At 40.5% G+C, this 15,134-nt stretch overlaps 1 protein-coding gene across 2 annotated transcripts in view; it reads left to right on the forward strand.

Moving 5' to 3' along the window:
* fanca (FA complementation group A) overlaps positions 1 to 12,990 on the forward strand; it is a 48,818-nt gene extending 35,828 nt beyond the window's left edge. For both annotated transcript variants that reach the window (XM_088339259.1, XM_088339260.1), the window contains exons 30-42: positions 62 to 125; positions 198 to 361; positions 442 to 547; positions 2,390 to 2,446; positions 2,522 to 2,626; positions 4,611 to 4,726; positions 6,154 to 6,310; positions 7,675 to 7,737; positions 8,406 to 8,499; positions 10,566 to 10,647; positions 10,725 to 10,866; positions 12,561 to 12,659; positions 12,730 to 12,990. In XM_088339259.1, coding sequence (XP_088195385.1) covers positions 62 to 125; positions 198 to 361; positions 442 to 547; positions 2,390 to 2,446; positions 2,522 to 2,626; positions 4,611 to 4,726; positions 6,154 to 6,310; positions 7,675 to 7,737; positions 8,406 to 8,499; positions 10,566 to 10,647; positions 10,725 to 10,866; positions 12,561 to 12,659; positions 12,730 to 12,828 — 1,348 coding nt within the window. In that variant the 3' untranslated portion in view covers positions 12,829 to 12,990. The remainder of the gene's footprint in view (positions 1 to 61; positions 126 to 197; positions 362 to 441; positions 548 to 2,389; positions 2,447 to 2,521; positions 2,627 to 4,610; positions 4,727 to 6,153; positions 6,311 to 7,674; positions 7,738 to 8,405; positions 8,500 to 10,565; positions 10,648 to 10,724; positions 10,867 to 12,560; positions 12,660 to 12,729) is intronic.
* Positions 12,991 to 15,134: the final 2,144 nt, after the last annotated feature.

The following is a 15,134-nucleotide window of genomic DNA, read 5'->3' on the forward strand; positions in this document are numbered from 1 at the left end:
CTATGGTGCAATGTTATCCAGGTGGGGCAGTTAGTTTTTTCTGCTTGTACAATTTTTACAGTGAATGGTGTCAAAGAGTTGCACATAAAGGAACTTCGCTACCGGACATTACATGTAGGTTGCAGGTAAGAAATAACATGTCATTTGACACTAACACTGATGCCATCATGCAGAAGATACGAATTGTTTGTGTACAGGAGATTGTCCATGAGATGGAATTGACCAATATTCAGTGCAGTCATCAAAGCAGAACGGATTTATGTGACTTCCTGTTTGAGGAGGTCTCTCAAAGGTTTTCAAGCACACTGATCTCAGCTTCAGCACATCTCAGTTGTGAACACACACTAAACACATGGAACAGGTATGACCAAACCCACTATGCAGTTTTGCTCGATACTCAAAAATGTCGCCAATGTTTATGTTGGTGTATCTGTGTCGCAGAATAATGCTTGCTCTCCCATCTGTGTCATTTGTAAAAGTGATGGTTGAAGGAGAAATGGTCTATATTAATTGTGAAAAGATGATAAAACATGTCAACAATCATCAGGTAGGCAACTTTTTCACTTCTTATATGGTGTAAACGAATAGTAACTGTATAGCAAAACACCTAATCATCCATCTACAGCAGAACAATGCTCCTCATTTGGTCCTCTCTCTCTCTCTATCCATCTATATATCTATCGGATGTCTGGGTGGTTCAAGTCCAGCTACCGCAGCCTCCCAGTGCGGAGTTTTCATGTTCTCGCTGTGCCTGCATGGGTTTCCTCCAGGCACTCCGGTTTCCTCCCACGTTCCAAAAACATGCATGTCAGGTTAATTGGCCGGTCCAAATTGTCCCTAGGTGTGAATAAGCGAGTGAGTTGTTGGTCTCTGTGCCCCGTGATTGGCTGGCAACCAGTTTTGTGTCCCCTGCCCACTGCCGAAGATTGCTGGGATGAGCTCCAGCACCCCTGTGATCCTACAGAGGATAAGGGCTGTAGATAATGGATGGATGTATAATGTATTATAGGGTGTTGTTTTTGACTCCTTACTTTTGCATATTTCATTTTATATTATATTTATATAAATCAAATGAAATATGCAAACGTTAGGAGTCAAAAACAATGCCCTTTGCTCCCCACCTCCCATGGTGACTCTTCAAAAAGGGGCTCAAACTATGCAGTCAATTCCCAAGCCGATGATCTACTTGAAACTACGCTGAATCGCTTTAAATCATTAAAATCTTGACCCGAATTCACAAACTTGGTGTTTTCTATCTTGGGCTGACACAACTCAAAAGTCAGGGTTGGATTCAGTGCTTGTTCAACCTCTTTAGTAATATTCTCATCTCATCTCATTAGCTGCACCGCTTATCCTCAGTAGGGTCGCGGGGGTGCTGGAGCCCATCCCAGCAATCATCGGGCAGTGGGCAGGGGACACCCTGAACTGGTTGCCAGCCAATCGCAGGGCACACAGGGACAGACAACTCGCTCGCTCATTCACACCTAGGGACAATTTGGACCGGCCAATTCACCTGAAATGCATGTCTTTGGAATGTGGGAGGAAACCCACGCAAGCACGGGGAGAACATACAAACTCCGCACAGGAAGTCCGGTAGCTGGATTTGAACCCACACAGGAGGTTCCCAAGACCTTAGAACTGTGCCTGCACACGCGCTAACCACTGCGCCGCCGTGCTGCTTTAGTAATATTAACCTCCTGATATGAAATCAAACCCTGATGTTATTGGTATTGATTATTTGGATTTTTAAGTACGGTACATTTTTGCCTTATTTTATTCAGTATTTAAAAAAAAAAGAAGATGGCAACTTGTAATTATTTCACATTGTACATACACACACACACACATATGTACAGGGTTGGGTAGGGTTACTTTAACTTGATTACTTTCAATTACTTTTGGATTACTCCAATAGCAAATATGCTAATAAAAGACAAAAGAAACGAAATATGAATAAAATTACTAAATTTTGTGCGGGCTTGGGGAGTACCGGAATACATGGAACGGCAAATATGATGTTGGCAAGCTGTTTGGATTTATTTTCATTTTGTTTCCGTCGCATTTTATGTTAGTTTTGCCGGAGATCAAAGAGATCAAAGCCAGGAGAGAAAGCTTACCACGTGTTGTGAGTCATCATTTTATTCATATTTAGTTTCTTTTGTCTTTTATTAGCATATTTGGTATTGGAGTAATCCAAAAGTAATTGAAAGTAATCCAGTTAAAGTAACCCTACCCAACCCTGCATATGTATACTGGTCGTGTATACAGCCATCTGAATTGATCGTATGCTTACTATCAGTGCATCATGTGATCAGACTTCATACTTGCATGTGATGAATGTATTAATATTTTCTTGACTTTTTTAATTGTTTTTTTCGGCATACAACAGAGGATGTGTTCACTGAGTTGCTTCCTGTCCTTTCATCTGACATCACACTTTCTCAAGGTGAGAACAAAATGATTTTAAAATCTTCTCAATACACATTTATGCCCCCTTACAAATGTGATATTTATTTTTCAGAGTGTTTTACGTCTTAGCGCACGCTGCAGTCTTGTTGCAGAGGAGTTCAACAAAGCCTGGTCTCTGATTTCCAACCAGTGTCCTCTTTTGCTAGTCTCAACAGTGGTGGGTGCCTTTTTTGTTTTTCTTTTATGTGCCACGTCAAGTCAAGTCATGTCTATTTGTATAGCCTTTAATCACAAAGAGTTTCAAAGGGCTGCACAGACCACAGACTATTATGACACCCTCCCCTGATCTAAAACCTCAAACAGTTACTGTATTTTCATAGTATGTAACAGTTTGTCATTCCACACTTTGGGAACTATTTAAGAAAACTTAATATTAGATGTAAATTGCCACTTCAACAGAGAAGCTAATCTCCTCGCTAATTGTATGTGAAATATAAAACTTATACATCAAATTCTATAGTGTTTTGACACATCACATTCTCAGCATTAAGACGGAAGCATGGTTATTGTGGCAAGCAGATTTAGTGAGTCAACTTAAATCTATTGAAAAGCATGCAGTTTTGACCTATTACTGATACAGCGCAAATGGTCGGCATATAGAAAAAGACGTGTGCATAGGGAAAAAGGCAGTGACTTGATCTCTTTATGGTTATGCCAAGACCCATATATTCCCGCCTTGATGAAATATCAGCTCGGTAGCCTAGATGGTAGGGCGCCCGCTCTGAGACTGGGAGGTCGCTGGTTCAAGCCTCGGCCGAGTCATACCTACAACTTACAACATTGGTACTCATTGCCTCCCTGCTTGGCGCTCAGCATTAAGGGTTGGAATTGGGGGGTTTGGTCACTAAAATGGCTGCGCCCTGTTTGGCTGCGGCTGCATCGGCTCGTTACAGTTTAACTGTGCGGGCCAGGTGTATCGACATTTCGTTCTGTGTGCATTGTTACAAAGAATGACAATAAAAGTAAATTCTATCTTCTTCTATTCTATATCCCCACATCTTAAACTAAATCTTCTCGCCAAGCCCATACATATCTGGCGGAAAAAGCACATATGTCAAACTCGGGATCCAGCAGCGAGCTAATTTTCAAAAATTAGGATACGAAAGGCCGCAGCCATATGTATCCCAAAGGTCTATAGAACTATATCATTCGATTCACAGTTCATATCCAACAAAATGTACATTTTATTGGAATGGTTCTTTTCAGACAATAAAATGCAACTCTAAATTTTGTCTGAAAAAAGAAAGAAAATAAAAGTTGCACAGCTGACGCTACAAGGAATATAGAGCTTTTGCTTTGTCGGCAAAATAGACTTGAGCTACAGAATTCGTACAGTGTGTTACTTAGTGTTTCGTAAGTTTTTTTCCCCCACCTAGACATGTCATCCAGATTGTCACAAGGCTGAATCAATTCTTTTCCAGAGCCACTTAAAACCAGCATGCAAAACTATTACATAAACTATTAGAAATACATATACTGCCTATTAATAGTAAAATGGGAACTCATTTGTTAATTTTTCACTTATTTTGAATTGTTGCCGCTAAATGTTATTGCACTATTGTTTCGATGTACTATTTTCTCATTGCACTTTTTTTTACAACTTAGGTCAGTCTCAAAGCACTACCTTTTATATATATTCAATACAATTGAACTTTATTAACCAGGAAATCCGCGTCAGAATGTGAGGCAAATTTGTTTTTTACATCCAAAACGAAAACATTTAGGATGCTTTGTACCTTCATAGCTTAAGCTGCAGACAAAATAGCAGGGTACAGTTGAAAGCGTATAAAAACTATCTTTATATGTATGAGCATACCAATAGGAAGCTTTTGATTACATACATAGTCACTAAACACTCTACACGTCACAGTTCTTATCACGTGAACACCCTTGATCACAAGATATTGGCGGCAAAAGTCTTTGAAATATACATTTGTCGTTTTGCGTATTGACAGGAAGTCCCCAATATAAAATACTGTATTTCAATTCTCCTTCTAATCATTAAAATGCATAATCTAGCAAAGTTATGAAATAAAAAAATAAATAAAAGGAAGTAAAAGTAAACAAAGAGATCTTTTTCATCATACTGTAGAATGTTTCAAAATGTTTTTTTGTATTGTATTTGATGTAAATGATTGTAGTACTGGTGGGAGCAACTGTCAGTCATCCTGCTGTCGCTATGGTGTAATCTGCGTAACAGAGAACCTCTACCAGAACAACTGCAGCTAATCACAGACAGTCAAAACTGGGCATGCAGGTAAGAAAACACAAAACATTGCAATTGTCTGCCGTCTTAGTACAAAACCAGTAGAGTTTGCACGTTGTGTATGGTATAGAGCAGGGGTTTGAACTGGTTGCCAGCTAGTTGTAGGACACACAGAGACAGACAACGTACTTGCTTATTCACCACTAGGGACAATTTGGACCCGCCACTTAACCTGATATGCATGTTATTTGGAATGTGAGAGAAACCGGAGTGCCCGGAGGAAACCCACGCAAGCACTGGGAGAACATGCAAACTCCACACAGGAAGGTTCGATTTCATGACCTCAGAACTGTGCCGCACACGCGCTAACCACTGTTCCGCCGTGCTGCCCCCATTTACAGAGATGTCAATTAAAAACAAATAGTATAAAAATAAATTAAAATCTAAGAACTCTGACGTGACACGGGGCAGAGGTGAGTGTGCATGATAATCGCAGCCTCGATCTTGAGCGTCGCGAAGGAGTCAAAATCGATTTCTACATACTTCGACATGGCGGGAAAAGGAAGAAACCGTAAACTTTTCGTAGTGTATGCGAGTAAACATTACGTTTTATTAATGTGTAAGAAAACTCCGTGTGTCATTTATGGCGCGATCGTGGCTGCGGCAAATCGGCACAACGTGAAGTGCCATGTAAGCCCTTGTTACAAGAGCTCCCATGCAACCGTAATTACCCGCCTGGCAGCGCACCACAAACAGAAAAGGCCCGCCAGATAAATGGAACTCTGGGGGCAAACCGCAGTCTTATTTTACAAGACTGGTAAAAAAAAAACCTCAAAAAGCAGCTGAAGCCCCTTTTGGGGCCACACAATTTTTGATGAAAGAGGATGAAGTTATTTCAGACGGGGAGGTTCTTAAGAATCAAACAAACAAATGACATTGTCTTTGGTGGCAAAAGTTCAGTGCTACGACAAAGATGGAGTAAAAATATTGAAACATTTAAAAATGTGTTACTAAGTGTTAGGTTGAAGATCTATTTCACGATACTCAAATTGATCATCCGACTCCAAATTAGTGAACATAATATCGGTTTGAATAGTAAATTTATCTTAGCTTCACATTTTCTAACAATTACGCATGCTTGTTCTGTAAGAGAGACAACCAGGTAACCAATAAGCCGAATCACCCGAGATTTTATTCCTTACAGCAAAAAACTAATACAGGATCGGGGGCTCGGGTCCCTCTCGCTACAAATCTGTGCTCCCTTATGGCCAACAGTAATCATGAAAAAAAAACAGGTTCCAAATTTCAACATTAAACAACTTGTTTTTGCAGTTTAATGAATGCAACTTGAAAACATTGATCAAATAATCCTATTCTACTAGGTACTGTTACATAAGCCGCCAACTTCACTGGTTTTGTTTTTTGTAACTGATGTATTTGGTCACTCTTGTTTCTAATCATTTTAATCTCGTTTGAAGTTTAATGAAGGGTCAGTTGCTGCAGATCCCAGCAGTTCCAGCTCTTTTGTTGGCCTCCAGTATCTATGTCACCTTACAAGGCAGAGTTGAAGGCAACCGGAGTGTCTGCGACACCCTGGCTATGTTGAAACCACAGAGGAACTTAAAACACAAAGAGGTGAACATGTTCAATAAAAAATATAGCTCTTATGTGTTTTCTATATAACGTCTCGACAAATCGAGAGTAGCTCTTTCATGTTTGAGTGTAAATACACGCTTCCTGTGGCATTGAATTCATTATTCTAAACCTAAGGCCTTAATAGGCATTAAAATGTCTTGAATCCAATTTTCAAAAGTCTTAAAAAAGTAAATACATTAATAAGATTTGTATTTGTTTGAACCAAAAAGACTTAGTAACATTTATCAATTGTCGTTTTAATAATTCACTGATTTACTTTTGTGGCAACATCGAGAGACCGCAATAATAGAACTATCAAAACAGTGAGGTAGTTTCAGTCGGGCCTTTCAGAGCAGACTCATGTTTTAGGTCTACCCACATAGAAACTTTAGACCAGTGGTTCCCAAAGTCGACGGTACCGCCCCCTGTGGGCAGTGGAAAGATCTGGGGGGGCAATGAGGAACAATGGGGCAGTAGGGGGGCGGCAGTCCGCAAAGTTTTGAGTGTCATGGCGGACTCCATAAACCTAGTCCCATAGTCAACAAACGAGAAAGAAAGTAAGTTTGCACCGAAGAAGGGCAGTATATCACTTGTTTGGACCTATTTTGATTTTGACGAAGCGTACGTGGAGCAGAAGAAAACGCCTGTTGCAGAATTTACTTCAGCGTAGTCGCTAGGTCCAGAGGAAACACAAGTAATTTGTACCAGCACCTTAAAAAATATCACGGCATGACAAAAAGGATTACAAGTAAAAGACGAAGAAGGTGCATCTACAAAAGGACTGAGAGTTAAACAAACCTCCATCAAAGCAGCATTTGCGACCTTCATGCTAGGAATACACCTGGGAGCCAGGGGGCCCCAGCCTACAAAAGTTTTGGAACCATTGCTTTAGACCAGGGTCGGCAACCTATGACATGCGTGCCACTGCTGGCACACGAGAGCTTAATCAGTGGCACGCGAGCGCACGGCAAAATAATAATGATTATTTTTTGGAAAATGCGCATTTTTCAATTGGCCGCGCCCGTGTGTGTCACGTTTGCCATGGTGCCCAATTGGCCCCGCCCGTGTGGAGGTTACTTGGTGGATCTTCGGATATTGCGGGATGTTCTTGTAAAAATAATCACTAAAAACAGTTTACAATATCTGTGTTTCGCCCAACATGTGTTAACAAACTTTACCAGTCTTTTTCTGTTAAATAGCGGGTGTCAACTCACGTTTGCAGGGCATTATCACCATCTAGCTCAGTTATATTTGCTTTCTTAGCAATTTTGTTCCAAGGCATAGGCCAGCGACCCCACTTTTGGGTCCAGTTAAGAACCACTGCTCTATATTATTGATGCTATGTTGTTGTTTTTTTCTTTCAGATTTTAGTTTTCTTGCTCTGCCTGTGTGTGAAAAATTACATACCAGCCCTCCTCTATCCTCAGGTGAGTCACACGTTCGAATAAACTTTTTTTTTTTAATCTTTCTTGAGGTTTGGGTTAGTGTTTGGATTGTACTTGAAGCAGGCCTCTTCTTTCTTTTACTATTTTAACGCTACACTCATAATTAGAAACAAAAACAAACCCACAGGGTCTAGCATGACGTCACTCTTCAGCAGTCCCCCATTCCTCCTAATATTATTTTCTAATATTCTAAAAACGGATTGTGTTTTGCCCGTGGAAATAGAGTGCATAATGATTTCTACAGCTTTTTACTGTTATAAGGTCGGCATGTATGAAGTGATTTAGAAATTGCTACTAGAACTAGACCTTAGGTGTCTTGTAGGTCAAGAGATTTGGTTGCATTCAATGTTTTGCCATTTTGTTAAGCGATATCTTAGCCTGATAAATTATTGTGCAAATAATATACTAATACATCAAAGCATGTTGTTTGTGTGTGAGCTATAATAAAAATGAGGCAGAGATCCATAGCATATTCTCAAGTGAACTGCATTGATCTTCAGCAGCACACACCCAAAACACTGCCGCTAGGGCATACCACTACACAAAAGGAGGGGAGGGGGAGGTTCTTACTCTAACACGGGTAACATGTTTCACCCCATCTGTGGTAAAACCGTAATATTTTTTAATGGATTTTTTTTTTGTGTGTGTAGGAGCGCTGCCGTGAAAGTGCATTCAACTTGTGCACCGGAGTCCTGTCAATGCTTGTGGAATCTTCTGACTGGCTACTCATCTTTAAATCTAATGGTACAAGTTTTATCTCTGAATACCAATCTTCTTGAATCAAAACCGGGAATATGTTGAGGATTAAAAAGTGTACAGTGGTACCTCTTCATAAACGCTAAATCTGTTCCGGGATCGTGCCGAATTGCTCTTGTAACGAGCAAATTACCTAATTGGTCTGTTCCCAAAAACATCCAAGTTCACCCTTAACGACTGTAATCTCATCTTCTTGATCTCTAAAAACACAGTTAAACAGTAAGTTCACATTTAAAAAATGTAGTAGTAAGATAAATTAGATATTAATGAAATAAAATGTGAGTTTATGAGCAGATGTGTGTGCATGTTGCGGGATGAGTTTGAAGTGAGGAAGGATTGATATAGCACGAGACTGTTGACGATACGTAAGCACTTACTGCACGCATAAAATTATAGTTATCGTATTTTCCGCACTACAAGGCGCACCTAAAAGCCTTTATTTTTTTCAAAAGCTGACCATGCGCCTTATAATACAGTGCGCCTTATATATGGATCAATATTAAGTCGCAAAGTCTCTGCACTAAGGCAAGCAGCCGCCGACTAGATTTCCCCCCGAAGGCGAAGTAGTCCGCGGTGTATGCTGGGATTTATATACCTGCGTTTCCTAACCAATGTGTCAATCATCATTTGAATCAGTCACTATTGGCTAAAGTTATTCGGAGGTAAAGGGGGCGGATCCTTTTTATCATTTACAGGCTCGCATAGGCTAAAGGGGCGAAACAAAGCCTGCAATTGGCCGAAAAAGATGAATGTGAATCACACGTTGGGTTGCACTACGGCATAGAGAAAACATTTTTTACTATTCTGTATTTGTAAATATTTTACCCTCCTGGATTTACTACACTCACGGTTGTAAGAAGACCATGGTTACGTATCATTATTGAACGTGATGGCTGCAAGAGAACTTAGGTGAGCTATGCGGCTTTATATTTTCCCGGTATCTTGTTTTAGAACGATCTTGATGTTTCTGTGATGAGTCTATTTTTAAACTAAATTCAATTCAAAGTGTTTATTGTCAAATGCACGGTAAAAAAAACCCGTTTCCCTGCACAATAAAATTCTTACTTTGCTGTCCACACAGTTGCCAGCAAAAAATCAAATGGAAACTAAGAATTGGTTGGCATTTCTCGAATCCCAAGACTTTAACCTTCCGAATGATATGTGGAACGATGCATTTGAGTGATTGGTGACATCGTACAGACACTGTTTCCGTACATGTCTGAGACACGTGTTTGCTTCTTTGCAAGCTTTCGGAATGTTAAGGGGTTAATAAGTTTGACTGAACTATCTGACTGTTTTGTCGACGTTCCCATTGTAGCGCCTTATAATCCGGTGCGCCTTATGTATGGAAAATATAGGACCAAAAACTATTTTTTGGGGGTGTGCCCTATAACCCGGTGCGCCTTATAGTGCGGAAAATACGGTACTGTAACTTTAAATGAGCGCCCACACACGCTTTTTAAAGCCCTTTTTTTCTTTTTCGTTTTTTATTCATCATTTTCTTTGCTAATGTAGCTTAACTATTTCGCTTTCAGAACGTTTTTGAAGAAAGACTTGTTTATCCCAGGAGATTTGTCTCTGCAACCCATTCAGTACGTTATGTGTAAGGCAAGTGTCATTACAGGGAGCTATAGCACGACCGGTTGCTACTTTTTCTGGATGTTTCTTTTCAACAAAAGCAGAAACTTACTCTCACTTAGCCAGCAGCGCGCAGATCTCTAATCTCTGGTGTTGGCGAGAAGCGCATGCGCGAACTGGGACGAGCAGGCGATGGCGGTGAACGGTCTCTAGTACTGCTCGTAACCTGGATTTTCCTTTTATATCGGGCAAGATTTTTGTTCCAAATACTATATCGTATATTGAAATTCTCGTTTCCAGAGGTTTTCGTATTTAGCGGTACTGCTGTATTCAAAAACATAAACCTGTATTTCTCCTGGATGACCAATGCGCTGTTTTCTTGAGATAATTTATGATACAATGTCTTGAAATATCCTTGGTAAAATACACAGGCCAATACAAGTGTAATTGAAAATAAAATTATTAATGCTCCCTAGATGCTGAAAAGAGTGTTTATCACAGCGTCACCTTAGTGTCATCAGACCGATTCAATGAAATGATGCCTTGGGCCTTCTACAGGTTAGCAAGTTTGAACACAAGATAAAGGATTAGTAGCCTCTCTACCTTTGTTAATAATATTTTGTTTTGTGTTTAAGCTTGATTCTTCAACAGAGCCTGGAGCTTCAACAAAAAGCTGCGCATTGTCCTGGCTTTCTCAACACTGCAGTCTGCATCTACATCAGTCTGCTACGGCTCTTCTTTAATGGGTCCACGAACATCGGGAACCTTGGGAATCAGGTGAAAAAGCCTACAGCCATATCCCTACTCAAGGTTCGTACACTTGTCACGGCCAAATTCAAGCACTTATTTCAAGGACTTTTAAAGCCAATCTTCAAATTTCTGCAGTGCTATTGAATGAAAAACAATCCGGTGTGAATCATGTAATTTTTTAGAGTCAGAAATATATCTGTGGCGATTTTAAAACGTCAAATCACTTCCCATATAGTGTTATGGGGAAAAAGAAAAAAAAAAAGATCTGCATTTTATATAGCGCTTTTCAAGTCAAGACTTCCCAAATCGCTTTACAGTGTGCTTCATTTCCCAATAGCGGCCGTGCAGCCATGTAAGGCGCTAACCTACTTATTGGGGGCATTAGGGGTTCAGTGTCTTACCCAAGGACACTTCGACACGTAACACGGAGGAGCCGGGACTCAAACTGCGATCTCTTGATCCCAAGACGAGCGCTCTACCTTCTGAGCCACTGCCGCCACAATGTTATGTAAAAATGACAATAATATGTAGCTTACATTTTCAGTTGAAGGAAGTTCTTCCCGTAACAATTGAACAAGGGAAAATGCTACCTTAATTTTTTGCAGGGTCCATAATAAATGTACAGTGGAACCTCGGTTCTCGACCATAATCCGTTCCAGAACCCTGTTCGAAAACCGATTTGTTCTATCACCGAAATCATTTTTCCCATTAAAAATAGTGTAAATCGTTTTAATCCGTTCCAACACCCTGAATGTTTACCTTGAATGTTTAACGTCAACATAAAGCTAACCCAGGCTAATCGTACGTTCGCGTTATCGTAATCTACCGAACGAAAGATTACGCTAACATGAACGTGTAAAAATAAAAAATAAAGGATAAAGAAAAGAATTATGAATAGGATTTCTTACCTTTGTGGTGGTCAGCAGAAGGCACAGGTGGACAGTGGGGTATTCCCTAGCAAGATCAGACACTTGCACACCTCCTTCATATTTTGCTATTATTTCTTTCTTAAATGCAATAGTTGTACGCACTATTTTTCTTTTTTAACCCGTAGCAACTTTGCTGCTTGCACTGACTTTTTTCAGAGGCATAATTAGGGGCTAAAACACTTCGTACACCTATATTAAAAGCACGAAGCACGTCCGCACGCGATAACAGTTGGTCACGAAAAGAGCGATCTACACCCGTACGCCGCTCAGCATCTCACCCTTGCGTACGCACTCACGCATTACTAGCGTTCGAACTCCGATTTTTTGAATGAACAGCGAAGCAAGAATTTCTCAAAATTTTTGGTCGGACTCCGTTTTGTTCGAACTGAGAGGCGTTCGAAAACCGAGGTTCCACTGTACATAATTGATACGTAATCCTTGCACTACGGCACATTTTAGAGTGGCCTGTTTAGATGTAGCATGCACCTGTCCTTTTTGACTCGACTCTTAGGGGTCAATGCCATACAAACTAATGCCAGCTTCTGTTAATCATGAGCGAAGAAGAAATACAATGGCAAAACACAGCCACCAAAGAGCAGTGTCGGAGCCATTTTTAAGTCGACTTGTTGAGAAACAAGAAAACAATTTCAAGCATTTACAAACACTGCACTTCGCAATCCTTGAAAACCCAACGTTCAAATTCAAGCAGATGTCAAGCACCCGTACGAACCCTGCGTATTGCTCAATTCAAATGTGAATTTACTTGCTTTATCTCCGTGCAACGAATGTTAGACCGAGTCTTGGCAGATCCTGGGACGTGCCAAAACCTTTCTGCTTAGGACCATTTCTCAGACGCCACCTCGAATTATTTTGCCCGGGCAGATCAGACAGGTAACATGCATACACAATCAGCAAGATTTCTTTCATTTCTTACTTTGCTCTGGTATGTTTTTTGGTTTAGCTGCAGTCTCAGTGTTTTGACCTTGATCCAGAAATCGCTTCAGCTCTCTCAACACACTTGGACCTGGACAGAATCATGCCAGAGTTACCATTCCTCTGAAATGGCAACTCTGGGTAAAAGGTTTTGCTGTACACAACTGCAGGGAAATTCAAAACGTTTTTTCTACCGATATTTGCAGTGGACCTGCCAGATTAAATTACGTCAAAGTAAGTAAATGTGCATTTTGCTTAGAAATATCTGCGAAAGACCATAACAGGGCTCAGGAACCTTTTGAGGCATAAAATCAAATAATCTAGTTTTTTTTTTCCAGTGAGAGCCAAACCATATATTTTAAGACAAAAATAAACAAAGTTGCATCTCCAGACTAATGTTAATTCTTTGGTGCAGTTACCTGTTGAAAAATGTAATCAGTACCATAATCCAAATACCATAGAATTGCAGTAATATATCTTGATTACTTTCAATCACTTTTGGATTACTGCAATACCAAATGTGAATAAAGGACAAATAAACATGATACAAATAAAATTACAATTTCTTTTTCAAGCTAAATGAATAATGTAATCTTAAAGAAATTGTAGAAACCAAAATCTGATAGTTGTATATAATCCTAACAAAAAAGGTCAAATTTTAACAACGTAGTATCATTTATTAAGAAAAAATGAGACTTTTTCTTGCACATGGCAGATAAAGATATGCATTGTTTTAGTTCACATTAAAAACCAATTATTGTTTTAACCCTGGAGAATACACAGGTCATAATTTTCCTAAGAAGAAAGGGTTCTTAAGTTCTCTGGGGTTAAACGCACCAAATGTTTACTTTCAAAATGTCTAACAAACTCTGGGATTCCTTTTTAATTCAATGCTACTTTTTAAATTGTGTGTACATGAGCACTATGTGGGGTAGCTTGGAATGTATGCAAAAAAGGCCTTCTACTGTTATTCTACTTTAATTCTATTCTAGTGTCCAAATTTAAGTTTTACTTGTTTGGGAATGCCAAACCTATTGACAATATACAGATTTACAGGGTTAAGTAAAACATTCTCTCAGTATAAGGGGCCGGTCACACAGACATTTGCGGCTGAATCACGGCCAGAAATTTCTGCCTGTGAGGCGGAAGCTATTGGACGCTTTGAGACCGCCATATGGACGAGATACAGCAGTGCTTTACTCGCGGTCGGAAATTCACACGCGGTTGGCCGCGCAAAAAAGTTTTGAGCTGCTCAAAAGTATGAGCACGTGTTAAACCGCGTGCCGCACACGTGGTCAACACGAGGTAATGACGCGGAACGACGTGCTCTGGCCGCGGCCAGGGCGTGGTTACACATGGGTAGGATGGGAAATTTCAGCGGGTAATCGTGGGTGGAGCATGGTAATAGCATGTTCTGCGCCTGTATCGCGGTGTTATTACGTGAAATTAGCGTGTTACGCGTGTGACAGTCAAACGCCTTTCTCCGCGTATATACAGCGCGATTTGCCGAGCACACGTCAGTTGTGCTCGAGACGTCAAGGGGGTGAACATGGATCCCCGTCAGCGTAGTGACCTCGTCTTAATCCATTTTTATTTCTTGACATTTCTTTTCAAGATAATAAAATAAAAATGATGCCATAGCTTGAAATCTTGATCTTCACGGGACTGTGTCTTGAGCGGTTATGATTTCTACAGCCCGGTGTTATCCGAGAAATGCATCCCTGCCGAGATTTGCATCCCCCGCTACTACCACTTTTACCTCGTTTTATCTCACTTTTAGGGAATGTAATGGCGAACATATAACCAAAACCACTTCGTCTTGCATTTGTTGGGAATGTAAAACAACTTAAACCATTCCGTCTTTGTTTTTGTTGTGAACGTAATCGAACGGTAATGCACACCGTATATAAAATCCTCCCCCCCTCGCGTGAACGCACATTCTGCTGCGCTTCCAACAAAAGCGATCGTATTCTATATAAAACGCTTATTAAAACAATAAAGCGAGCTAACTATAACAATTGGGAGATCCTAGTCTATATAACGCGTTTATTTAAACAATAAAGTGCGATCGTATTCTACAAAATGCGTTTGTTAACGCGGATGAAAAAGTCACCAACGTCAATGTAAAGTGTTCGCAGCAGAATGCGCGTTCACGCGAGGGGGGCGGTGGAGGGGGTTGCGTAGGAGTCGGATTTGGGCACAACACCGGCTCGGGAGCTTTTATACCCGTGGTCCACACGAGAAAATGACGCAGAAATGACGCGATGAGGAAGCGGAACAGTCGCCGGCGTCTGTTTTGCGGGCATACCACCGATGAACAGCGGGTTGGCCAATTTTGCGCATTTTCCATCGCGGGCAACCACGGGCAAAAAAAACCCGCAAAATTTTAGCCGTGATTCAGCCGCAAACAGCTGTGTGACCGGCCCCTAACGA

Source organism: Urocampus carinirostris, chromosome 7, assembly GCF_059441175.1.
Source record: "Urocampus carinirostris isolate Australia breed hairy pipefish chromosome 7, RoL_Ucar_1.0, whole genome shotgun sequence".
In the NCBI taxonomy this organism is placed as follows: Eukaryota; Metazoa; Chordata; class Actinopteri; order Syngnathiformes; family Syngnathidae; genus Urocampus; species Urocampus carinirostris.